Source organism: Rhincodon typus, chromosome 6, assembly GCF_021869965.1.
Source record: "Rhincodon typus isolate 14 chromosome 6, sRhiTyp1.1, whole genome shotgun sequence".
NCBI lineage: Eukaryota > Metazoa > Chordata > Chondrichthyes > Orectolobiformes > Rhincodontidae > Rhincodon > Rhincodon typus.
Window position 1 is genome coordinate 44,253,569 of NC_063337.1, and position 25,691 is coordinate 44,279,259.

At 41.1% G+C, this 25,691-nt stretch overlaps 1 protein-coding gene across 3 annotated transcripts in view; it reads right to left on the reverse strand.

Annotated features, from left to right (window-relative positions):
- Positions 1–25,691, reverse strand: part of LOC109928522 (cytoplasmic dynein 2 heavy chain 1) — a 534,366-nt gene that overhangs the window by 242,805 nt on the left and 265,870 nt on the right. The window contains exons 69-71 of one of the 3 annotated variants that reach the window (XM_048597671.1): positions 8,141–8,275; positions 7,341–7,484; positions 3,898–3,987 (exon numbers count right to left, since the gene is read on the reverse strand). In XM_048597671.1, coding sequence (XP_048453628.1) covers positions 3,898–3,987; positions 7,341–7,484; positions 8,141–8,275 — 369 coding nt within the window. Of the gene's footprint in view, positions 1–3,897; positions 3,988–7,340; positions 7,485–8,140; positions 8,276–19,724; positions 21,869–25,691 lie in introns of those variants that run through there. The other 2 variants (XM_048597673.1, XM_048597672.1) reach the window with 2 other exon arrangements.

Sequence of the window (25,691 nt, forward strand, 5' to 3'; positions counted from 1 at the left end):
CAGGGATCAAGAGCTGTCAATCAAACAATATTTTCCCTGGGATGCAGCTGTTTCAACACTCTAATGGATACCTAGGCTCTCAGTAAACTCTTATTGTGGATTCTTGGCTAGATTTCAAGTGCTTGGAGGACTAGTGTATGCCTATTCTTGCAAAGGAGTCAGCCAAGTCAGGAGAACACTATGTGATCTGGTTTTAAAACTACACTGATAAAAATTGGAAAGCCCAGATTAGGAGTAGTAATCCTGGAATTGGGTCCCTGCCATCGTATTCATAGCTTTGTGGGTCTATCCATCTCCATGAAAATCAAGCCAAATATCACAGCATAATTAAGGACACAAAATCAGAAAACTGGGGGAAAACATCAGTCAAAAGGAATATATGAATGCTCTTGGGTGTGCATTACTTCACGTTAGAATTGCTATTAAGCCAAACTTAGCTCATACTTCCATCTTCTTTTTACAGCTTCTAATCATTTTTTTAAAACAATTAAATTTAAGTTCATGTATCCTTAGATTAGTCTGAGAATTTGATTCAATTTACAAGTAATATTTTAATTTTGTCTTATCCTTCTAGCTATCCTATTTCCCTCTATAAGGTCACTGCTCTCATTTTCAAAACCCAAGGGTCTGATATTCATGCTGGAGGTATGAATTAGGACAGAACTAATCAAGACTGCAAGCCATTCTCTCCCTCAAGACTGCATCCAGCTGAGATCTTCTGGGGTCCAGGATGTCAGACGTCAGGCATTAAAGCCTGCTGCCATTGCAGGCTTGGATGCAGACTGGATAAGAATGGGCAGATTAAAAGACCTGTCTGCATTCCCAAAAGACCTTGGCATAGTGCTTCTGAGGCAATCAGCAGTTCACCCATATAGAGTTGAACCTTCTGACTACAAGAAACACTCCCCTCACTATCATAATAATCCATTATCCTTTTTAGGAATGGTTCTCATAAACCTGATTATTACAATTGGAACCCTCTGAATAAAACAGTGAATCGGGAGGCAGATAATGAGGAGGTCACCTTCAGAAGATTTGCTTCAGGAGCAAACTACATGCTTGTGAACAGTCAGGATTGAGAAGTGTTTCCAAATTCTGAAAATAAATCAACAAAAGAATCTGCTCCAAGATTCCTGGATTTATTCTAAAGTGATCCATAATTATTTCAATGTTGCAATGGAGTACATGCATTATCATTTTTCCTTCCTATGTGTAGTACCTGTCCTTACTTGCAGTAATATTCACCAGCATTGTTGTGCCAATTTAATTTATTTATGAAAATCGTTCTGTCATCTGAACAGCTTGCTTCAAATCCACTGCCCCTCTTTTTGGGTATCCTCTAGAAATTTACCAAGTTTACATTTCTCAATCCAAGTTTTTGACATAACTCAGAAACAACAATGGTTCCAAGAGAGCTTTGGACATCCACTCAGAACTCCTCTTATCATCTCAACCTCTCACAACCACTCCTTAACACCACTAATTCTGCTAACAAAGACTTATAGTTTTCTGCACTTCAATTACACTTTTTAACAATTCTCAATAACCACGGGACATGGTGAGGTCCAGGTGGTGCATTTGACACAGGGAGCAGCCACTGCTGCCAGGGTCCTCTCCACGAGGTATCTAAAAAGAAGATCCCCACATGTTGGGAGGCTCCAACAAAATTCTTTACTAATTCCCCACCTGTAAGACACAGGTCACAAATGTGACAAAATACTCCAAACATGCCTAACAGTTACAACAACACCCAAAAAGCCTTGCACAAGCCAGGACAAACCAGCCTAAATGATATGCATTCTAGCCACTACCTTAAACATTTCCTCTGTCCACCGGTATACCACACAGTGCGAGTTAAGTGTACAAATAAACAGGATACACTAGTGCAACTTGCAAAGCGTCCTTGGGAGAGTGTACCAAATCTGTAGCCACTACCATAGGATAAGGATAGACCACCATCTGCACCAAGTTATGCACCACCCTGACTTGGAAATATATCATCATTCCTTCATTGTTGCTGGGTCAGAATTTTGGAACTCGCTTGTGACCTGCACTGTAAGTGGTTTGACTCCACATAATCTGCAGGGGTTCTAGAACATGGCCCGCGATCACTTTCTCAACAGCCACTAAGGATAAGCAGTAATTGACAGCCTTAGACAGCCATGGTGACATCCATAAGAATAACGAACAGATCTTGTTCCATATGGAGCAGTACTGTTTCCTCAGCTAATAGGGGGCATTAGATGTTTCCTTGCCAATGTTTGACTTGACGCCTTGAGACCTGGGTCTCATGAGAATTGGGGTCAAGAATAGCTAACCAGCATTTTTAGCTGGATATAAGGCTAGTAGTTTCACATTGCTAAACAGGAGAGCACAAAGAAAACCATTTTTAAGATCAGGTCCAGGCTTCCCTACAAAGTAATGAATTCCCGACAGATCCCTTCACATACCTCCAACGCTCTCCCTCTATCTGGACCCCTCCCTTTGGCTGTTTACCTGCACTTGACCTGTTCATCAAGAACTGTTGATGTGATATTGGTCACCTCAATTTCTCTGCTCCACTTACCCATTCCAATGTATCTCCCTCTGAAGTGACTGCACTTCATGCTCTCGGATCCAACTCGGGCCTTGTAATTAAACATGTAGATAACAGTGGTGCTGATGTTGTCTGGCATACTGACCTTAACATTGTGGAGGCTGAGCACCAGATACTAGATACGTAGATACCCCCAGTCCATGACGTCACCATGGAACACCAGTCTATTGTGTCCACACTGGTCACTAATGTCTATTCAGCCTATCCATGTCCCTCATTATTTTATAAACCTCTATAAGGCCACCCCTCAGCCTTCAACACTCTAGGGAAAATAGCCCCAGCCTATTCTCCCTATGGCTTAAATCCTCCAACCCTGGCAACATCCTTGTAAAGCTTTTCTGAACCCTTTCCAGTTTCACAACAATCTTCCTATAGCAGGGAGACCAGAACAGCATGCAGTATTCCAAAAGTGGCCTAACCAATGTATTATACAGTCGCAATATGACTCCTGACTCCTATACTCAATGCACTGTAGTACGACTATGTCAGGCTATTGCTTGATTAGTGTATGAGACAGCTCTCCTAACTTTGGCACAAGCCTCCAAACGTTCACAGGGCTAACAGTGCTGTTTTTTTCATTGTTGTTTCCAATGTCCAGGTCAATGCAATGTGATCCATCTGGTTTTTTCATTTTTTTGTTGAGACTTCATAGCGATTTATACATCTGAGTAAAAATCAAAAGAACTGCAGATGCTGTAAATCAGGAACAAAATACAGAAGTTGCTGGAAAGCTCAGCAGGTCTGGTAGCATTTGTGAAGAAAAATCAGAGTTAAAGTTTCAGGTCCAGTGAACTTTTCTGAGGAAGGGTTGCCGGACCTGAAACGTTAACTCTGACTTTTCTTCACAGATGCTGCCAGACCTGCTGAGCTTTTCCAGCAACTTCTGTTTTTGTCATACATCTCAGTAGTTTGCTAGGTCACTGAAAGTCATCCATGTTGCTGTAGGTCTGGAGTCACATGGGTAAGGACATTCGTGAGCTTTGGCAATCAGCAGTAGAATTCAAATTTAATCATCTGCTGGGAAGGGTTTCGAATCCAGGTCCCCAGAACATTAGCTCAGTTTCTGGATTAATGGCCCAGTGATAATACCACTAGGCCATCACGTCTCCATGTAGCATTCATTGATAAAAAGAGCCAGTGCTCAGCTTCATGCCAGAAACAAATTATATATCATCGATGCAACTAAAATACTGAAGATATTATCCAGAACTAAATGAATGAAAAAATGTACATCAAGACCAGATGTTTGAAATCACAAACTTATTCTTTCCAAATGAACAATCTGTTGTGATCACTCTTACCTTAAACAATGAACGACAAATATATTCATACACCGAGGTTTTCAGGGAACCAATCAAAGATGTAATTCGGACATCTGTGTTTTCAGACTCCTATCAAACAAAGATGCGAAACTTAGTTTTAATTTAAAATTAGCCAACCTCACTTTATATCAAATTAGCATGAAAGTCCACACTTAACGTTTATTCCGATACTAGATTTCTTGTTGCTCTGTTCAGGGTGACCTAGTGCATTTCTTGCTTTTTACATTCAAATGTTTCTGTCATACAATGGATTACACAATGGTTCTGAATTACAGTTACTATATCAACTTCTACTTTTAATTAAATGGCATTGCAGAATTTGCTTTTTGCAGTTCTATGCATTTTAGTGAGAACTAGTTTATGTCTATTTTATGCCTTTTTCTTTATGTTTGTATTTCATTTTTAGCTCCAATTTAGAAAGTTGAGAAAACACAGCAAATGGTAAGCAAATATTGTCAAATAGAGGAAACAGGATTCTCCTCCTCACTAAACGTGTAGAACACCAGCTGGTCATCATCAATACACTGTTCTGTCAAAAAGACAAGTTCAACATATCTTGCAGACATTCATAATCATATTATTTGCACATGATTGACTACGTCGTCATTCAATCCCAAGGCCCAAAGGACACCCTCATTACCAAAGCAATGACCAGCGCAGACAACTGCTGGACAGACAGCAGCTCAACCACTCCTCAATAGCCATCAAATGCCACCCAAGGCCGGTGAAGACGAACAAACAGTTCAGAAGAAAACGCTTATCATTGAGTGGCTTCAAGAGCCAAGCAGACTAGTGAACTTTTAACAACGCCTTCATTAAAATCTCCAAAGATCTAATTTTAATGGAGCAGAGGAATTTCAGAAAGTGCTGAAGACAGCCATCGTCTCATGTTATGAATAAACAACCAGCTACAAGACCAGGAAACACCAAGATTGAATCAATGAGGATGACCGCATCATCCAAGATCTCATCAACAAGAGGAGGAAAACTCTCTGCCTGGCAAAACAACACCACCAGCAGGACAACGAGGAGAACTCATCAAACAACAAAGATGGAATTACAAAGAAGAATGACAGAAGTCAAGACTAATGGTGAACTGAGAAAGCTAAGGAGCTGCAACTCCTTGCTGACAAACACAGCACTCAGGGTTTCTTTAGTGCCCCCACACAATATACCGAACTAACACCCTTCGCCATAAACCAGTACAATATAAGGATGGAAATTCTTTCAAATCACAGAGAAACATCAACCTCCGATGGACAGAATACTTGAAAAGAATTCCTAAACCATTATCCAATAGTCAACAAGGATGTGTTTGAAGGAATGCCCCAACTCCCTAAAAATGGTGATCTTTGACTCCCAACTAGTGTGACAGAAGTTGGTGCTTCCATTAAACACATGAAGAATGGGAAAGCTGCAGCAATAGATTGGATTCCGGGGGAGAAGTTCAAATTTGGAGAGCAGAGTTTACCCATCAACTGTTCCTGAAAATCTGGGACAAAGAAGAAATCCCTGTCGATCTCAGGGGTATTGGCATCACCATCATATTCAAGAAATGAGACAATGTGGACTGTGGGCACTATCAAGGAATCTCCCAACTCTTCATTGCCCCAATCCTTACTAGACGCCTTCTCCCCATCTCAGAGGAAATACTTCCTAAGAGCGAGTGTGGCTTCCAACCAAACCATGGGACAACTGACATAATTTTACTGCTTAGCAATTCCAAGAGAAATGCCAGGAACAACACTAACCACTCTACAAGGCCTTCATCGATCTGACCAAGGCTTTTGACTCAGTCATTCAGGTAGTGCATTGGAAGACCCTGTCAAAGACCGGCTATCCAGTGAAATTCCCCAAAGTTCTCTATCTCCTCCACAATAAGATGTCACCGGCTGTGATATGATAATATGACAGATCCTTTGAAGAGAAGATGGCATCAAGCAAAGATGTGACATCACCCTATCCTTTCCTCCATCTTCATCGCCACCGTTCTTCACCTTGTCAAGAACAAAGTTCCCGACGATGTTGACATTGTCTACATGATGGAAGGAAAACTTTTCAACCTCAAGTGTTTGAAATCCAAGAAGAAAACAAAACCAACCTAGCTTGTGGAACTTTAGTATGCCCATGACAATATCACCGCTGCTCTCCCGAAGAGAATCTTCAAGCCTTGCTTAATACCTTCGCAGAACCATACAGAAGAACTGGTCTCAGTCTCAAACTCAAGAAGACTCAAATCCTTTACCAACTTGTTCCAGGTCAAATTGCAGTCCATTCGTCCATTAAGATCAATGGAGAAACATGGAACATTTCCCTTACCTTGGAAGCTACCTCCCACCTACTGCTGATCTCGTGCGAGAATCAACATCACATCTAATCTGCAAGAGCAGCCTTTGGACACCTAAGGATTAGAATCTTTGACAATGATGACATCCGTGCTAATAGCAAGATTCTAAGGCAGTCATCCTTCTGACTCTTCTACATAGCTCCGAAACTTGGATGACATATAGATGCCACCTCAAGGCCCTTGAAAAGTACCATTAATGCTTTTTGAGACAGATTCTCCACATCAGCTAGGACAACAGACATACTAACAGCACCAGCTTTGAGGCTATTTTCATCTGAAACTAACTCCATGGGGCTGGCCACGTACTTGGGATGATTGAGTTCCAATTACCAAAGCAAATTATCTTCGCCCAGCTCAATGAAGGCACTCGAATGAGAGGAGGACAAAGAAAGCATTTCAATGACTCCCTGAAGGCATGCCTCAAGAAATGTAACACAGATGTTAATGCATGGGAAATCCTCATTCAGAAGAAACCAACTTGGGGAAAACTCCTGTATGAAGGGACATGATTCTTCAAGAACACCCATTGGCAAGACAAAGCATGGAAAAGGAGCCAGAGAAAGGAATGCCGAACAATTTCAAGGACAAGGATCACTTCCATTCCCTGGAAGCACCTGTCAAATGTGTGGTTGGAGATGCAGCTCAAGAATCAGTCACACAAAGACTCAGAACTCATGGCCAGTGACACAGAATTTCCTAACTGGATAATCATATTCATTAGCGACTATCTGTTGATGACAAAATTGAAATGTTTGAATGTAAGTATCTAGTCCTACTTCGTGTGGGCAGTACTAGTTTTCAAACTCCACCTAGCTAAAAAAGTGAGGCATAAAGCACAATGACTCCCATTTTATTTGCAGTTCATGTTAATAATGTCATAATGAACACCAAGCAAACGCTGAACAGGTTAAAGAATGAAAAAAAACCTCATTAACAAACTGACCAATCAATCCAATTTCTAATAAAAAGATCTGTATTTGAGTATTTAGCCAACAGTTTGTTTACCTTTGCTGTGTCATTGTAACAGATAAAAATAAATTCTGCTATAAAGTATTCTAATGAGATAAAAACATACCTTCCTACTCTGTAATGATCGTTGAAAGAGTCTAAGGAAAGCTGACAGACTAAAGCGATACATGTTATTAATTTTGGATAGATCAGTGATAATAAAGAACATTTTGCTGGCTGTCTCAGCAAGTGGAAGGAATGCATCCCTCTCCTGCAAGAGAGAAGAAAAATCATGATTAAAAATGATAGTTTGCTGCCCTCCACAGACTACAGTGTATAACTGTTAATCATATGAAGAAATATAATTTTATGACGAAAGAAGAAAAATGTCATAATTTGAAGACTAAGTATTTCAAACCCACAGAACAAAAGTTCCAAAAAGCAACTCAAATTTTGACCAATGAAACCTGATCCCAATACCAGTGAGAGACATGCAACACAAATTTCCAAATTGAGAGGTTTGTGAAAGGCCTGTTTTGGAAATGGGACCCAAGCAAGACACCAAAAACAAGACCTGAAATGAGTCCTGGGCGCTATTTATTGAATTTCATTGAATTTAAAAAATATACCCAGTTTCTTTTTCTTAATCATAAAGTTGTATAAGTTTTCAATTCAAATGTTTTCACAAGGACAGATACAATAAACTATTATTTTAATTGGAATGCATCACTGTAAATAGTCAATTATTATGGTTATCAATGATTAAACATTGTATATGTGTCAGCAATAACATACAATAAAAATTACTTCCAACATTTTAGAATTAATTAAAAATGATTAAAGTAGATACCAATTATCAAATTATATTCTTTGTTTATATTTACCTCAATTATAGAAATTCTTTGACCTTTTAAAAACGGCACATACCTGATCTAAAGAGACTTGTAATTTGAATGATTCATTGAGGGATTCTTGGATTAGCGCACTGCTAGCCTTCGTCTGATTCAGTGACTCTATAAGTCCTTTGTTTTCTAATATATTTCCTTGGGAAGTTGCCAGTTTCTGTGAAAAGTTATATTTATGTACTTCAATTCATTTCTATCAACTTCATTCATCCATTTTATTGGCATTGAAGTCAATTTAAATTTGAACAAATTGCAATCTACAAGTTCCACTGACTTTTATGCCATTCTTTTCCTTTGTTGCACTTTCAGAATGTCAAAAACCAGACTGCACTTTCCCAGATCTCTACCAAAATTAAATCAAACTAGCAATCAACACATGCACAAGAAGTCAAAATTTGATTTGAATTTCTTTCATTCATTGCACCTTCATTGGAAACTTCCCACTGCTACAAGTCAAAACTGTAAATGATACTTAACCTGCGTATTCACTTACCTGGTACAAATATTGTATACTCCAAGACACTATGATTTTCAACTAAACTGGCAGAGTGTAATACACAGTATGTTGGAGCTCCAGTGCTTTTGGCATCAGAATACAGATTTAGACTTGAATTTCCTTGTAACTTGAATGATCAATTTCAGTCACACAGACTAATGGGTGCACTGATAGGAGGTTCAGGAAACTACTCATCTGGAAAATCAGAGTGGGAATCAACTAAGATCACCCGTGCATTCTATTCAACTCCAACTATTCAATTACCTACCAACATCTACAGAGGCATAAGGGCAATTCCATATACTAAATATTAGATTGATAGTAGGAAGGCACGGTGACTCAGTGGTTAGCAATGCTGCCTCACGGCACCAGGGACCTGGGTTCAATCCACTCTCGGGCAACTGTCTGTGGAGAATTGGCACATTCTTCCAGTATCCTCTGGGTTTCCTCCGAGTGCTCTGGTTTCCTCCCTCAGTCCAAAAATGTGCAGGTTAGGTGGATTAGCCATGGGAAATACAGAGTTACACGGATATGGTAGGACAGTGGGTCTGGGTGGGATGCTCTTCGGGGGTTGGTATGGACTCGAAGGGCTGAATGTCCTGCTTCCACAATGTAGGGATTTAATGAACGCAGTATTACAAACAATACAAGGAGATCATGAGCAAAACTGAACAAAATAAAATGGTACTTGAATCACAATGCAAATTTATGCTCTTGTCAGACAAAACTGTATCAAAATTCAGTGCAGCATTGCAAAAAAAGTGCACCCTATATCAGGATATTAACAAATATTTCTTTTGAGAGTGTTTTGGATTCTGTTAAATTATCACGCATTTATAGGCTGTGCTCAAGTGCACGGCTTAGTTGTCTCATCTAACAAAAGTACTGCAGATGCTGGAGATCTTAAATAAAAACAAATAGTGCCAGAGAAACCCAGCAAGTCTGGCAGCATTGGTGGAAAGAGAAACAAAGATAAAGTTTGAGTTACTGTGACTCTTCTTTGGTTTGAAGTCTCCGTTTCTCTCCAAAGATGCTGTCAGACCTGCTGAGTTTCTCCAGCACTTTCTGTTTTCATTTGTGATAAGAACATGAGAACACAAAAACACAGAGCAGGAGAAGGCAATTCAGCCCTTTGGACCTTGCTCCAACATTTGGTAAGATCCTGGGTGATATCATCTTGCCCTCAAATCCACTCTCCTGCCCACTCTCTATAATCCTTCAATTCATTTTAATTAAAAATCTGTCCATCCTCTATTTAAATTTACTCAATATTCCAACATCCACCACACTCTTGGAGAGTGTATTCCACAGATTCATGACCCTTCGAGAGAAGTAATTTCTCCTCACTTCTGTTTTAAATCTTCTACTGCTTATCTAAAACTATGGCCTCATTCTAGATTGCCCCACAAGGGGAAACATCCTTTCTGCATCTATTTTGGCAAAGCCCTTTAGCATCTTATATACTTCAATTAGACTTCCTCTCAATCTTGTAAACTCTGGAGATTATAGGCAATAATTGCTCAATCTCTCTTCATAACACTGACCCCTCATCTCTGGAATCAATCTAGTGAACCTCCTCAGAACTGTCTCCAATGCAACAACGTCCCTCTTCAAATAAGGGGTTAAAATTGTACACAATACACCTAAAGCCTTGTACAGTTGCAGCGACACTTTCCTATTCTTATATTCTATTTCTTTACCAATAAATGCCAAAATTCCTTTTGCCTTCCTTATTATTTGTCCACTTGCGTACTGGTTTACTATGATTCATGCACGAGGACACCCAGATTCCTCTTACCAAAGCACACTGAAGTTTCTCTCCATTACATAATAAGTTGCCTTTCTATTCTTCCAAACAAAATGAGCTCCTGCTTATCCACATTCATCTGCCACATTTTGGCCCATTCATCTAACCTATCCATATCCATATCTATTTGGCATTCTTTTCATTGCAACTGACTTCCTCACCTATTTTAGTGTCATCTGCAAATTTGGCAAAAGTACTTTCCATCTTACATCTAATTAATATAACAATGTGCAGGCTGCTCCTTTAAAATATTGCTCCAGTACTAAGATCAATAAATAACAGCTAAATTCCCTTTTGAGAAAGAAAGTTTGCAGGTTGTCAGTTAGATTTCTAATTTGAAGTCAGGAAGAAGCACCATTAGCAAAACCTATTGAACCATCAAGCATAGGAAACAAGGTGGGTGGGGCACTTAATCACACAGGAGGCAAAATATTAGCTTTTCAACAGCAGGATAAAATTGGGAATTAATTCTGTGATGGATTAAAGCTGGATCATGCTTCCAATGGCAAGCAATAGGAACTGAATTTTAATAAATTAGCATGTGATACATAGTAATGACAACTGTTCTAATGGTTCCCAGAGGAAATCTTACCTTTGCAACTCAGTTGGCAGCAAATGAGAAACATGTACTTCCAGGTTCATGCACAGTTAAATGTGCTGAGAGGCCAGATAGTCTTCCAAATTGGATTTGGAGTCAGTAGCAGCTGCTTTTCTTCTATAGGGAGCTTTACTGACCAGGGGAAAGGTCTTTCATGACACCTCATTCGTGACCTAATTCCTTGATATTTCAAATATCTATCTACCTCATTTTTAAATATTTGCCGTGAACTAGGCTCCAAAATTCTTTGGGGTACAGAATTCAAGACATTCACTGCCCTCTGTGAGAAGAAATGCCTACGCATCTTCGTTATAAATGAAAGTCCCCTAATTCCTTAAGTATGTTCCCTAGTTCAAGAATCCTCCATTGGTGGAAACATCTTCTTAACAGCTAAACTCAGAATCTTGTATGTTTCAATAAGATCACCCCTCAATTTTCTGAACTTTAATGACTAAAGGCTTATCTCGTTTCGGTGTTTTATAGAAGCCAAACCCTTCATCCTAGGAATCAGCCTCATGAATCTCTTTTCAACTGCCTCCAGTGGTGGTAAATCCTTTCTCAACTACAAGAACCAAAACTTTACACAGTACTCCAGGTGCAGCCTCACCAACCTTGTACAGTTTTAGGAAGACTTCAATATGTTTAAACTCCAACCATCTAGCAGTAAGAGTCTAAACTCTGTTTCCAGTCTTGATCACTTGTTGCACCTGCATGCTAATTTTCTGTTTTATGCACAAGAACACCCAGATCACACTGTGCTGCACTTCTTTGGAGTGTCTCTCCATTTAAACAAAAGTCTGCTTTTTGATTCTTCCAACCAAAGTGCATGACTTCACTTTTTCCTACTTTAAACACCATCTGCAACTTTTTTTTTGCCCACTCAATCAACTTATGTGTTGTCCCTTTCAGATTCCTTTTGTCCACATTGCAACATGCCCTCCCACTTATTATTCCATCATCAACAAATCTGGATACAATTCACTCTTCCCCCTTCTCAAAGTCATTTTTTTTAATCTCAAAAATATACCTTATACATAAAAAATACCTTTAGATAGATACATAGTCACAAATGCAGTTTGGTCTGTACAGTAGCATATCAAGAAAACAAACAAACGTTGGAGTTTGACTCTATCCAAGCAAACCAAAGACATCTCTTACTTGAGCCAGACTATTTACGTGTTTTCGAGGCACCAGGAAGATCCCATAACTGAAAGAACTCCCCATTTAATTTCAGCAGGGAGACCTCAGATAATGGTCTTTCCCCACTGTGCCTTGGTAGCAGCTGCCCCAAGCTTTAGTGCATTCCTCAGCTCGTAGTCCTGGACCTTGGAATGTGCCAGTCTACAACACCCGGTCGAGGTCAACCCCTTGCTCTGGTTACCTGTACGTAGATCCTCACAACCAAGTACACAAACACCAAGTGCCACTACATACTGAGGTTTTACCTGCTCCAAGTCATTAACTGTCATTATTGCAAAAATATACATTTATAATAAAAATTATCTTTAGATAGAATACATTGTCACAAACACAGTTTGGTACTGTACAGTAGCATATCAAGGAAAGAAACAAACAGTGGAGTTTGGCTCCATCCAAACAAACCAAAGGTATCTCGTACACAAACAAGACATTAATATAAAGATCAAATAATTGAAGGGTGGGTGGCTGCAGCTTAATAGTGACATGAAACAACTCGAGTTGACAGATAGTTGCCAAAAGGTGATAGTGGGTTATTCGTGAGTCACAGAAGGCAGGGACAGGATGATCGAGAAAGGGTAGAGGGAATGGGAGTGTCCAGGGACTTGGTTTCAACAGCTCAAGGAGAGAGGTGGCCACGAGGCGAGTAGTGACTGGGGTGTGGCCAATGCAAAGTAGTGGACTCCCATTGGTCCACAGTCTTCAAGTAGAAAAGAAGGTTCAAATCAACTGTGCTGACCAGATCTCTACAGGATTTCTGTCCAATAACTGCTTCAGACAGACCAGATGGTTCTTACAAATCCTGTGGCTGAACAGGAGCAGAAACAGCACATAGCCCAGGGTCAGGGATAACAATGTCAGAAAAACCAACACAAAGTAGCAGGAGAGGCTCGGGTAGATGAAAACACTAGCAACCAGGGGCTGATACAACACCAAGAAATGGTGCATAACTGAATACAGACACATGGAGTAACAACCTGCATACATCAAAGGGGCATTATCAAAGATGGTTAAGGTTGTCACAGCAGTCAGTCGCTGACCTGTGTCCATTCCTGGAAGATGACCTATGATACCATGAAGTAGGAGTCAATCTCATGCCAGTGGTCTTAAAGTTACCACCTTCTTGAATGTCAATGTAACTGGGTCATTCCGGAACTTCACAGGAGATATATTTGGTGTCTGTCATCCAACCCAACATGGCGATTAACGCAGAAGGAAATTCTCCAAAACGATATTCAAAAGGATTGATGATCTTGCATAGGTTACCATTGATCCTGAGATTCAGGCAGCTAGAGCAGTCAGGATTTGGCTTCATTATTAGATTCCACAAGCACAAGGGACAAATGATTGCACATATTTCACTGAGAAGTTTCTGGGAATAGCCAACAACATTCATAAACCAAAACAGGATTCAATGCATCAATGTGCAATGGCTGTGTGAATGACAAATCCGACGGGACCATGCTCACTTCCCAAATAGCTCCGATGACTAATGCATTCTCAGTTGCTCTCAGGTGGCAGATCTGTTTGTTCTCCCTGTGCAACTGCAAGGTTGGCTCCTGGGTGACACAAGATATCTACAGAGGATCTGGATGATGACATCTATGTGGAATCCACAAAGTCCAACAGAGGAGAGGTGCAATGTCTCCGATGCCTGAACAAGGACAACAACTGATCACTGCGGTAAAGGTTCTACTATGTGCTCTGGCACAGTACTGGAATACACATCACAGGGAATCTCTTCAATCACCAATTTCTGCTGAACCCACATAATCTGGCACAAAGACAAGAAGACTTGCTGGCTAAAGAAAAGGAGGATTCAGATACATGTTCTGATAAAGATAAGCAGGAAGAGTCAAACGATCCTGAAGCGATGTGTGCTGCTCCATCTGTAGATGCCAGAGTGATGGGATATGGTCAGAAATCACACGCCAGGTTACAGTCCAGAGGTTTATTTGAAAACGCAAGCTTTCGGAGTCTTACTCCTTCAGGTGTTAGTTAGAGAGGTAGTATCAGACACAGAATTTATAAGTAAAAAGTCAAAGGGTCACACCACTGATGAGGATGTACTAAACAAACCTAAGACGCTGTTAATTATTTCATCAGTTAGAAGGCTTTAATTGATGAATATGTATAAGTAAATCTCTTCAAAGTCACTGTCCTGAGAGAACTAAAGGTTTTATCAGTGTAAAGAAGAGGTGACATTTTAGGTCAGACAGTGCATATTAAGTGTGAGACCTTGTTTAGAATCTGTTTGTCTTTTGGTTTGGAGTCAGGCTGGTTTTATTTCTAACGTAGGAATTCATAAGATGCCACATTGACTGACTGTCTATAAATTGTGCACTTTTTTGAACAAAATAGAATGTATCTGCAAATACAAATTCACCCCACAGATTCGCGCATGTGTGTGTGTGAGAGAGTGTACAGAGTGGCAGGGTTACCTGTAGTGCGACATGAACCCAAGATCCCAGTTGAGGCCGTCCTCATGGGTACCAAACTTGGCTATCAGCCTGTGCTCGGTGACTCTGTGTTGTTGTGTATCCCAAAAACTGCCTTGGAGGACATTTATCCAAAGATCTGAGGACGAATGTCCTTGACCGCTGAAGGGTTCCCCCATTGGGAGGGGACATCCCTGTTTGGCGATTGTTGCGCGGTGTCCATTTATCTGTTGTTGTAGCGTCTGTATGGTGTCACCAATGTACCATGCCTCAGGGCATCCTTGCCTGCAGCATATGACACAGACAATGTTGGCTGAGTCATATGAGTATCTGCTGTGCGTGTGGTGCTCCCACGTGTGATGATAGTGTCCATGTCGAAGATCTGACATGTCTTGCAGAGGTTGCCATGACAGGGTTGTATAGTATTGTGGTTGATGCTGTCCTGAAGGCTGGGTAGTTTGCTGCGAACAATAGTCTGTTAAAGGTTTGGTGGTTATTTGAAGGTCAGAAATGGAGGCAAGGGGAAGAACTTGGCGAGGTGCTCATCGTCACCGATGATGTGTTGAAGATTGCAAAGAACATGGCATAGTTTCTCCGCTCCAGCAAAGTACTGGATGACAAAGGGTATCCTATCAGACGAATCCCTTGTCTGTCTTCTGAGGAGGTCATTATGGTATTTTGCTGCGGCACGTCAGAACTGGCCATCGATGAGTTGAGCATCGTATCCTGTTCCTATGAGGGCATCCTTCAACACCTTCATGTGTCTGTCTCGTTCCTCCTCATCCGAACAGATCCTGTGTATGCAAAGGGCTTGTCCATGGGGGGTGGCTGTTTTAATATGTTTAAGGTGGAAGCTAGAGAAATGCAGTATTGTGAGGTTATCTGTGGGCTTGCAGTAGAGTGAGGTAATGAGGTGTCCATCCCTGATGGAGATGCATGTGTCCAAGAATGAGACTGATTCTGAACAGTAGTCCATGGTAAGTCTGATGGTGAGATGAAACTTGTTGATATTGCTATGTAGTTTCAGTGATTCCTTGCCATGAGTCCAAAGGAAGAAAATGTCATTAATATATCTGATGTATAGTGTTGGTCGGAGGTTCTGTGCAGCAAAGAAGTCTTGTTAAAACCTATGCATGAAAATGTTGGCATATGGGGGAGCAAATCTAATCCCCATAGCTGTTCCCCACGACTGATTAAAGGCTTAACAGCATCTTAGATTTGTTTAGTACATCCTCATCAGTGGTGTGACCCTTTGATCTTTTACTTATGAATTCTGTGTCCGATACTGCCTCCCTCACTAACACCTGTAGAAGGACTAAGGCTCTGAAAGCTTGTGTTTTCAAATAAACCTGTTGGACTATAACCTGGTGTCATGTGATTTCTGACTATGTCCACTCCAGTCCAACACTGGCACCTCCACATCAGAATGATGGGATGACACACTAGACAAACCTTTGAGACCCATGAGTCATTGTGGAAGTGCAACCATATCGGGCATTCTGCTTCCAACAGTAACCATCCCAGCACACACAAACGAAGCTGCATGCGAACACTATTTAAAAAGGCAACAACACACTGCAGCAACATGGAACTACGCCAAGAAGAAGAAGAATACCGCTTCCAGGTTTTCAAGGATAATGGACAACCAAAGAATTGGATCAGAAGATGCCTACACGAACAGCATCAGAAACAGACTACATACCCCGACACACTCATCACACTACCCTACATCAGAAACACATCGGAACTCACCACAAGACTCCTACGACCGCTGGGCATCAGAGTGGCACACAAGCCCATGTCAACCCTACGACAATTGCTCACCCAAACTAAGGACCCACTCCCTGTCATGGACAGGACCAACATCATCTACAAGATCCCCTGCAGAGACTGCGAGAAACACTACATCGGACAAACAGGAAGGAAACTAACAACAAGAGTACATGAACACCAACTGGCTACAAAAAGACACGACCAATACTCACACATCTCAATCCACATGGACAAGGAGAACCACGACTTCGACTGGGACAACACCAAGATCCTGGGACAGGCTAGGCAGAGACAAGCACGAGAATTCCTGGAAGCATGGCACTCCATGAAGTGTGCTATTAATAAACACATTGAACTTGATCCCATATACATTCCACCACGAAGGAAAATCGAAGTGAGGCAATCCATCTCAACGGACACCAGAGTTTAAAAACCAGGTGGGAAAACACACCAACACTTCATCGGAGGCTGCACTGAGGATGTTACCAAGCATGGTAATGAAACGTCTGCAAAACAAGAAACCAGCTCGGCAAGCCAACCAACCTCAACAACCTCAATGGTACCACAATTTAAGAAAGGTGGTAAGGAAAAGCCAGGGAAGTATAGACTGGGGAGCCTGATATCAGCGGTGGGCAAACTGTTGGAGGGAATCCTGAGGGACAGGATTTACATGTATTTGGAAAAGCAAGGACTGATTAGGGATGTCCGTCCTCCCTGGAACACCTCCATCTCCTACCGACTAACCTCATCCCGCCCCCTTGATCTGTCCGTCCTCCCTGGACTGACCTATCCCCTTCCTAACTCCCTACCTACACTCACCTTTACTGGCTCCATCCCCGCCTCTTCGACCTGTTTGTTTCCTCTCCACCTATCCTCTCCTCTATCCCTCTTCTATCCGCCTCCCACTCTCTCCCTATTTATTTCAAAACCTCCTTCCCCTCCCCCTTTTCTGATGAAGGGTCTAGGCCCGAAACGTCAGCCTCTCTGCTCCTCTGATGCTGCTTGGCCTGCTGTGTTCATCCAGCCCTGCACCTTGTTGTCACTGATTGGGGATAGTCAACATGGCTTTGTGCGTGGGAAATCGTGTTTCACCAAAATTGGAGGTGTAGTGAACAGTGAAGAAGGTTACCTCAGACTACAGAGGGATCTTGATCAGACGGGCCAATGGGCTAAGGACTGGCACATGGAGTTTAATTTAGATAAATGTGTGGTGCTGCATTTTGGAGAGACAAATAAGGGCAGGAATTATCCATTGAATGGTAAGGTCCGGAGAGTGTTGCTGAACAAAAAGACCTTGTAGCAGCAGGTGCATAGTTCCTTGGAAGTGGAGTTGAAGGTAGATAGCATAGTGGAGAAGGCATTTGGTATGCTTGCTTTTATTTAGGTTGTAGACATGCTCGCTGAGCCAGTGGGTTTGGTTGCAAACATTTTGTCACCCTGCTAGGTAACATCATCAGTGCTCCTCCGGTGAAGCGTCGGTGTTCTGTCCGGCTTGTTATTTATACGTCCCAATTTGTTGGGGTGTTTGGTGCCACTTCCAGTTCTGTTTTTCAGTGGTTTGTACATCAGGTCTAATTCAATGTGTTTATTGATGGAGTTCCGGTTGGAATACCAGGCCTCTAGGAATTCCCTGGTGTGTTTCTGTCTGGCTTGTGCGATTATGGGTGTGTTGTCCCAGTCGAATTCATGTCCCTCTTTGTCCGTGTGTATTCAGACAAGTGAGAATTGGTCGTGTCTATTGGTGGGTAGTTGGTGTTTGTGTATCCGTGTTGTCAGTTTTCTTCCAGTCTGGCCTATGTAGTGTTTCTCACAGTCCTTGCATGGTGTTTTGTATATTACACTGGTTTTGCTGGTTTTCCGTATGGGATCCTTTACGTTTGTCAGTAGCTGTCGTAGGGTGGTTGTCGGTTTGTGGGCTACCCTGATACCTGGGGGTCTGAGTGTTCGTGTGGTCATCTCTGATATGTCTTTGATGTAAGGTAGGGTGATTAGACCTTATAGAAGTTTATAAAATCATGAGGGGCATGGACAGGGTAAATAGACAGGTCTTTTCCTTGGGGTGGAGGGGAGGGGTCCAAAACTAGAGGGCATCGGATTAAGGTGAGAGGGGAAAAATTTTAAACTGATCTAAGGGGCAGTTTTTTCACTCACAGAGTGGTGTGTGTATTGAATGCGCTGCCAGAGGAAGTGGTGGAGGCTGACACAATTACACCATTTAAAAGGCATCTGGATGGGTATATGAATAGGAAGGGTTTAGAGAAACATGGGCCAAAAGCTGGCAAATGGGACTATATTAACTTAGGATGTCTGGTCAACATGGAAGAGTTGGACCAAAGAGTCTATTTCAGTGCTGTACAACTCTATGACTCTAAACCGTGGGCTTTACTTAAATCCTGTCCATATACAATAACTTATTCTGGTACTTTAAGTGCATATGCAAAAGTAAACTACACCAGCGTTCTTTCTCCTGCAATATCTGACATGCTGCCTTTCAGATATTAAACTGCAGCCTTACCTGCTATCTCACATCAACACAAGATCCCATGGCACTATTTAGAAGGGGAGCAGTGGAGTTCACACCTGTGTTCTGACCAATATTTATCCCTTTATCAACTTCTTGTTATGCTTACAATTAATTTGTTAAGATATTCAAAATTGATGGTGATTTTAGAATTAGATAATTTATCTACAAAATAATCAGGCATTATCACATTACTGTTCATGGGACTGCACTGGCAGCCTTCCAGAAAGTACTTCATTGACTGTAACGTGCTTTGGGATGTCCTGAGGTCATGGTAGATGTTATGTGAATACAAAGCTTCCTTTAATCACTGTGCAGAAGTCCAACAATCAAAGGCGTTTCAAAAGATTGGGCAAAAGAGAATCAAGGATTAAAGGAGAGAACAAACACCCACGAAGTGAGTTTAGGGTTTTTAATTTGCTGACTCATCATGACCTTTTGTTCTCATCTAGCTATTTAAGATGACTTGTGGTCACAGGTTCCAATGCACCCTCAGGTACAGTTGTAAATCAACAACTGGATGTTCCCAGAGAGCAGTACAATTCTGGACATGCAGGCAGTTTATTTGTCCCTAGTTTGTAACAAATTTAAAAATGCAGAAAAGAACTGACGTGACTGAATACATCATTTTACATTTGACTGACTTTTGAAGTTTATTCCCACATTTTCGGCCAATGAGATCAATGTCACTTACACAGGCACGCTAAATTACAAGTAATACCATTGTATGTGGAAGGTTTATCCCTTCTATAATAGGCTTTAAAAATTGTCTCACTAATCTAATACTTATTAATTTCACTTTGAAGATTAATTGAACTTTATTGGTTCAGCAAATCGCATATTTTTATCACCGGGAATGGCTACTTCAAACTGGCTTTAACAACAGTCTTTGCTGCAATTCCCAGTTCACAACTTAGCACACTAATTACGTCCAAAGCTTTAATATATGCTGATCACATAAAAACAGTCAACCATACATGAAGTCACGAACGACCAAATTTAGATACATTAAATTTACATCAAGGACATTTTAAATTACAGCAAACTGTGTCATCAAATTTGGACAAATAACATGTTTCCCCAATACTGAAATCACTTTTTAACATCCTGCTTCAAAGTATGCTGAAAAGGTTTGAAAATAACTGTAAATTAAAATAATTTATTAAAACAAATCTCTAGCTCTAATGCAGGTTAGGCCCAACAACGAGCCATTGATAAAAATGCACTATAAAGTTATTTCACTGTAAAAGCGAGATGAGAAGACAGAACACAACAATATGTGTAAAACAATATGGTAATGCTTGGAGAATCAAAAAAAGGAAATAACTATGAACAGGAAATGCCTTGGAAATCCACATTCCATTAAGTAATTATTCAAGCTCCAGGAGAGCATGACTAATCCATGTCACTGAGCATACTTGAACGCATATCTAATAGTCCCCATTATCTGTTTTCCCTCCTGAGCTTTCTTTCTGTTAACAAACTCCTATTGCCCACATTCAGCATTCTCAGAATAGGGATACCTCCTGGCATCCAACTTTGCCTGATTATTTTGTATTTAATTCTAAAATCACTATCAATTTTGCATATCTTAACAAATCAAGTGTATGGATAATAAGTAAATAACAATGGTTTGCCTTAACAATATTTTGCAATGTACTGAATGAAACAATATTTTTCAATATGATTTTCATTTATTTTTAGTTTTGTTTTAATGGGCCAATGCTATTGATCATCATAGGCAGAAGTCACACAACACCAGGCCATAGTCCAACAGACTTTCGGATTAAATCAAGCAGCAAGATAATTACAAAAAAATTTTAATCAGATCAGGTCATCCCTTCAATTGTTATTCAGCTGTTGACACTTTACTCAAAATGTCTAACACTTCAGATCACCTGCAGGGTCTTATTATTCAGTACTCCACTCACACCATTTGTCTGGTCTTTTTATCTTTCTGCCCTTGAGCTCTGTCTGCCCACAAATTCTGTGTTCTGTGTGCTTCTCTCCCACTTCACCTGATGAAGGGGCTACACTCTGAAAGCTTGTGATTTCAAATAATCCCGTTGGACTATAGCCTGGTGTTGTGTGACTCTGAATTTGTCCACCCCAGTCCAACACCAACACCTCCACATCATTGATCATCATACAATGGTATTGCAATCACATTAATGAAAACAATCAAATGTTTATCTATTTACTAACTTTGTTACAGGCAGGCAATTCCCTCATCAATAAAACAAATAAGATGCATATTCAAGGATCCTTGGGGAATCTGTTCAAGTATTACAGAGGAGGATCTCCATTCAATGACACCAAGCCTGTAAGAAATCTCCTGGTCAGTGACTTTGCATAATGCTAAATGAGACAAAAGACCAATTTCTGCCAAAAGTGCAGCTGGGGAGAGGTGGTGAACATTAGAAGGTGGAAATGGGGAAATGGGATGAAGCAGTGCAATCTGGCACAAACTGCATCAGGAATGGCTGCAGTATATTTACAGTGTTGGGGACTGAGAAATCCTACACAGGTGTCTCCAGTGAATCCTTGGAAACAATCAGTTCTGTTTTTAAAAAAAGTGCAGCTGCTACCTTGGCAGCCACTGGAAAAGTTGGTCACCAAAACTCCAGGTCACAGGTCCCTCTCCAGCAGTTAGCGTAGTTCTATGCCAGTATCCCAGAACATACTCAGTCTGTAGCGATGATTCAACTCCCTCCTCTGGATGAAACGCCACGGAAGACAAGAGACTCTGGACCTCCTGTAGCTCCTTCATACCCTGAGAGGACCTTCAACTGAAAGCTCTTCAACTGGAGGCAGAGTCCGCTGGGAAGTTGCTGCTAGTCTTGGGTTCACTGGTGCATTTGTTCCTCTTCAAGTTCTTTGCACCTTCATATCATCACTGCCACAACAATGACGACTCCTGCTGTGGAACAATCCATTGGTCAAGGTTCCAATGAAGCCACGTGGGGAATATCAGAAAAAGAACAGGCTCTTTGAGTATTAGCAGTCGGCATTCATATCACTTACAAATGATGATTTAGCCTAAGCCTCCAGAAAGTGGCACATAGAGGTTCTGAGGAAGAGAGCCTCTACATTGATCTTTAATGTGGGGGATATTATTCCATTGTATGCAGCACAAACCACGTTACTCAAAAACAGCAGGAGATTGTAAGTGCTAAATGATTAATAATACTTTGCACCCAAGCCCGATCTCAAATCATGCAACAATGGTAGCAATACATATAAGAGCATGTTGCTAATACTTATGGTTCAAGGTGAAAGGACATTCATTCCTTGCCCTTGTGCAGTATATGAGATCTTGGAGTGGCTTTGTGAATGTGACCCACAGTTGAGACTTTTAAGATCACTTGCAATTTCTTGTGCTTCACATGGATGACTATGACTAGTCTTAAATTGAACAGCAGGCAGTAAAGAAGGCAAATGATAAGTTGGTCTTCTTAGCAAGAGGATTCGAGTACAGGAGCAGGGATGTCTTGGTGCAATTATATAGGGCACTGGTAAGACCAAATCTGGAATATTGTGTGCAGTTTTGGTCTCCTTATCCGAGGAAGGATGTTCTTTTTATCCAAGGGAGTGCAACGAAGGTTTACCTAATTGATTCATGGGATGGCAGTACCGACTTATGAGGAGAGATTGAGTCGGTTAGGACTGTATTCATTGGAGTTTAAAAGGATGAGGGAGGGGATCTCATAGAAACCTATAAAATCTAACAGGGCTAGATGTAGGAAGGATGTTCTGGATGGTGGGGGAGTCCAGAACCAGGGGTCACAGCCTAAGGATTCGAGGTAAAGTATTTAGGACTAAGATGAGGAGAAACCTCTTCACCCTGAGAGTGGTGAACGTGTGCAATTCACTACCACAAAAAGCTGTCAAGGCTAAAACATTATATGATTTCAAGAAGAAGTTGGATGTAGCACTTGGGGCTAATGAGATCAAAGAATATGGAGGAAAGCAAAAACTTGCCTTTGAGTTGAATGATCAGCCATGATTATAATGAATGATGCAGTAGGCTCAAAGGGCTGAATGGCCTACTCTTGCTCCTTTTTTGTTATGATCTATGATATGATTAGAATGCTTGTAACCAGCATTTATACTCCACAATGTTGGACATTGCTTTGAACTGTGTTCTCAGTGGGTTGGAGATGTCCTGTGGATCAAGAGTCCAGGGACAGTACGTCCTGTTAGAGTGAAGGGAAAAACTGGCAGATTTAGGGATCCCTGGCTGACGAGGGATATTGAGACTCTGAGCAAGAAAAATAAGAAGGCATACATTGCAATTAAGCTATCGAGCTTATCCCTTAACCCTAGATGACTATAAAAAGTGTAGAAGCATACTTAAGAGGGAAATCAGGAGAGCAAAAAGAGGGTATGAGATGGATCTGGCAGATAAGGTTAAAGATGATCCCAAGAGGTTCTGTAGCTATGTTAAGAGTGTTACGAAATTGGGTAGAGTAATTGTAAAGTGGAAGTCAGGAAGCTAATATGTGTGGTTCCTTTAAGAGGTTTGTGCTTTGACTGTACAGAGAGTCTCAAAAAGTGTAACAAGTGTATGAAAAAAGCCTTACAGGTGGCAGGCAAAACAACAGTCTTGTTTTGATGTTGTGACAACGAGTTTGAATTCGGTCAATTAATTTAAAACCAAGCTCAGCGATTCAAAGCCAACTGAATTTAAAAATTGATAGTGTTGACAACATGAAACCAAGTCATATTATAAAAATTTGATTAAGTCGTTACGGATATAAAAGACGAGGACATTTGAAAAATTGGGGAGAGCCAACTGTCATCTGAAAGGGAGAGACAACTGCCACCTGCCAGAGTTAGCACCATTCAGCTCTCAGAGAAAGCCCATCTAATTAATCAAAGGTATCATGGTATTTTAGCTCAAAGTCCTCATTGAAGAAATTATAGAGATAAAACATCCCTGACAGCAGAATTAACAGAAGAAAGGCGTTTGTGAAGAGAGCGGAGACGACAGAATATTGCAGAAGACAGTCTGTGCGAACTCTGACAGGTTAAGTTATAATTTATTATATAATTTATTATAATTATATATATAATTTATAACTTCTTGTTAATTGGTTTCATATTAGTGGGACTTTTTTTTTTAAACAGCATTCCAGTAGAATTTAACTAGGGAAAGTTCGTAGTCTAAGGGGGAATTGTCCGTTTGTTAGTAATTTTGTTAAATTGTTCATTGTTTGGTTAAATAAATTGTTTCTTGTCACATGTAAAGTGGAGATCAAGGATTTTCTTTCTTTTAACCACTCTTTTAGTCGATTACAAGGGGAAAGGAGAGCTTGTCTGGGTGTTTTGGGAGTAATTATTAGAGAGGAACCCCTACTCCTGTCATAACAGATCAGGGCTTGTGTTTAGTTTAAGTATCAGAGGGGTTTGGCCATTCCCTGCTGTAACAAGAGTAAAAGGGTGGCTAGGGAGCGAATAGGTCCCCTTAAAGATCAGCATGGCCATCTATGTGTGGATCCACAGGAGATGGGGAGATTTTAATGAATATTTTTCCTCAGTGTTTACTGAGGAGAGATTCATGGAAGCCAAGGAAATAAGGGAAACAAGTGGGGATATTTTGGACCGTGTATATATTACAAGAGAAGAGGTGTTTGCAGTCTTAGATCGCATTAAGGTGGATAAAGTCCCTGGGCCTGATCAAGTCCATCTTCGGATGTTGCAGATGGCTAGGGAAGAAATTGCAGAAGCCCTTGCAGAGATTTTTGTTTCATCATTAGCCACTGGTGAAGTTCCGGAAGACTGAGGGGTGGCTACTGTTGTTCCATTGTTTAAGAAAGGTCGGAAAGACAAGCCAGGGAACTACAGGCCAGTGAGCCTGACATCAGTGGTAGGCAAGGTATTGGACAGGATACTGAGGGACAGGATCAACCAACATTTGGATAGTCAAGGTTTGATTAGGGATAGTCGGCATGGATTTGTGCACAGGAAGTCATGTCTGACAAATATTTTAGATTTTTTCGAAATGGTAACCAAGTGGATAGATGAGAGTTGGGCAGTGGATGTTGTCTATATGGACTTTATTAAGACTTTTGACAAGGTCCCACATGGCAGGCTAGTAATGAAGGTTAGGTTGCATGGGATCCAGGGAGAGCTAGCTAACTGGATTCAAAATTGGCTCGATGGTAGGAAGCAGAGGGTGGTGGTTGAATGTTGTTTCTCGGACTGAGGGTCTGTGACTAGTGGCGTGCTACAGGGGTCGGTGCTGGGACTTCTGTTATTTGTTATTTGTGGATGTGACTGTACCAGGCATGTACATACCACTGCAAAAAAAACAGAAATAAGGTAATCTACTCCAACGGACCCCAGAGTTTAAATAGCAAGTGGGAAGATACAACAATGCTTCATCAGAGGTTGTACTGATGATGTTACCCAGCAGGGTAATGAAACGTCTGCAAACCAATGAACCAGCTCGGCGAGCGAACCAACCACAGTACAAGGCATGACTAGTAAGTTTGCAGATGATACAAAATTAGGAGGTATCGTTCTTAGCGAGGAACGTTATTAAAAATTACAGAAGGATTTTGATCAGATGGGGAAGTGGGCTGAGGATTGGCAAATACAATTCAATACAGATAAGTGTGAGGTGTTGCACTTTGGAAAGTCAAACCAAGGTAGGAAAAGCTCAGCAGGTCTGGCAGCATCTGTGGAGGAGAAAACAGAGTTAACGTTTCGGGTCCGGTGACCCTTCCTCAGAAGGGTCT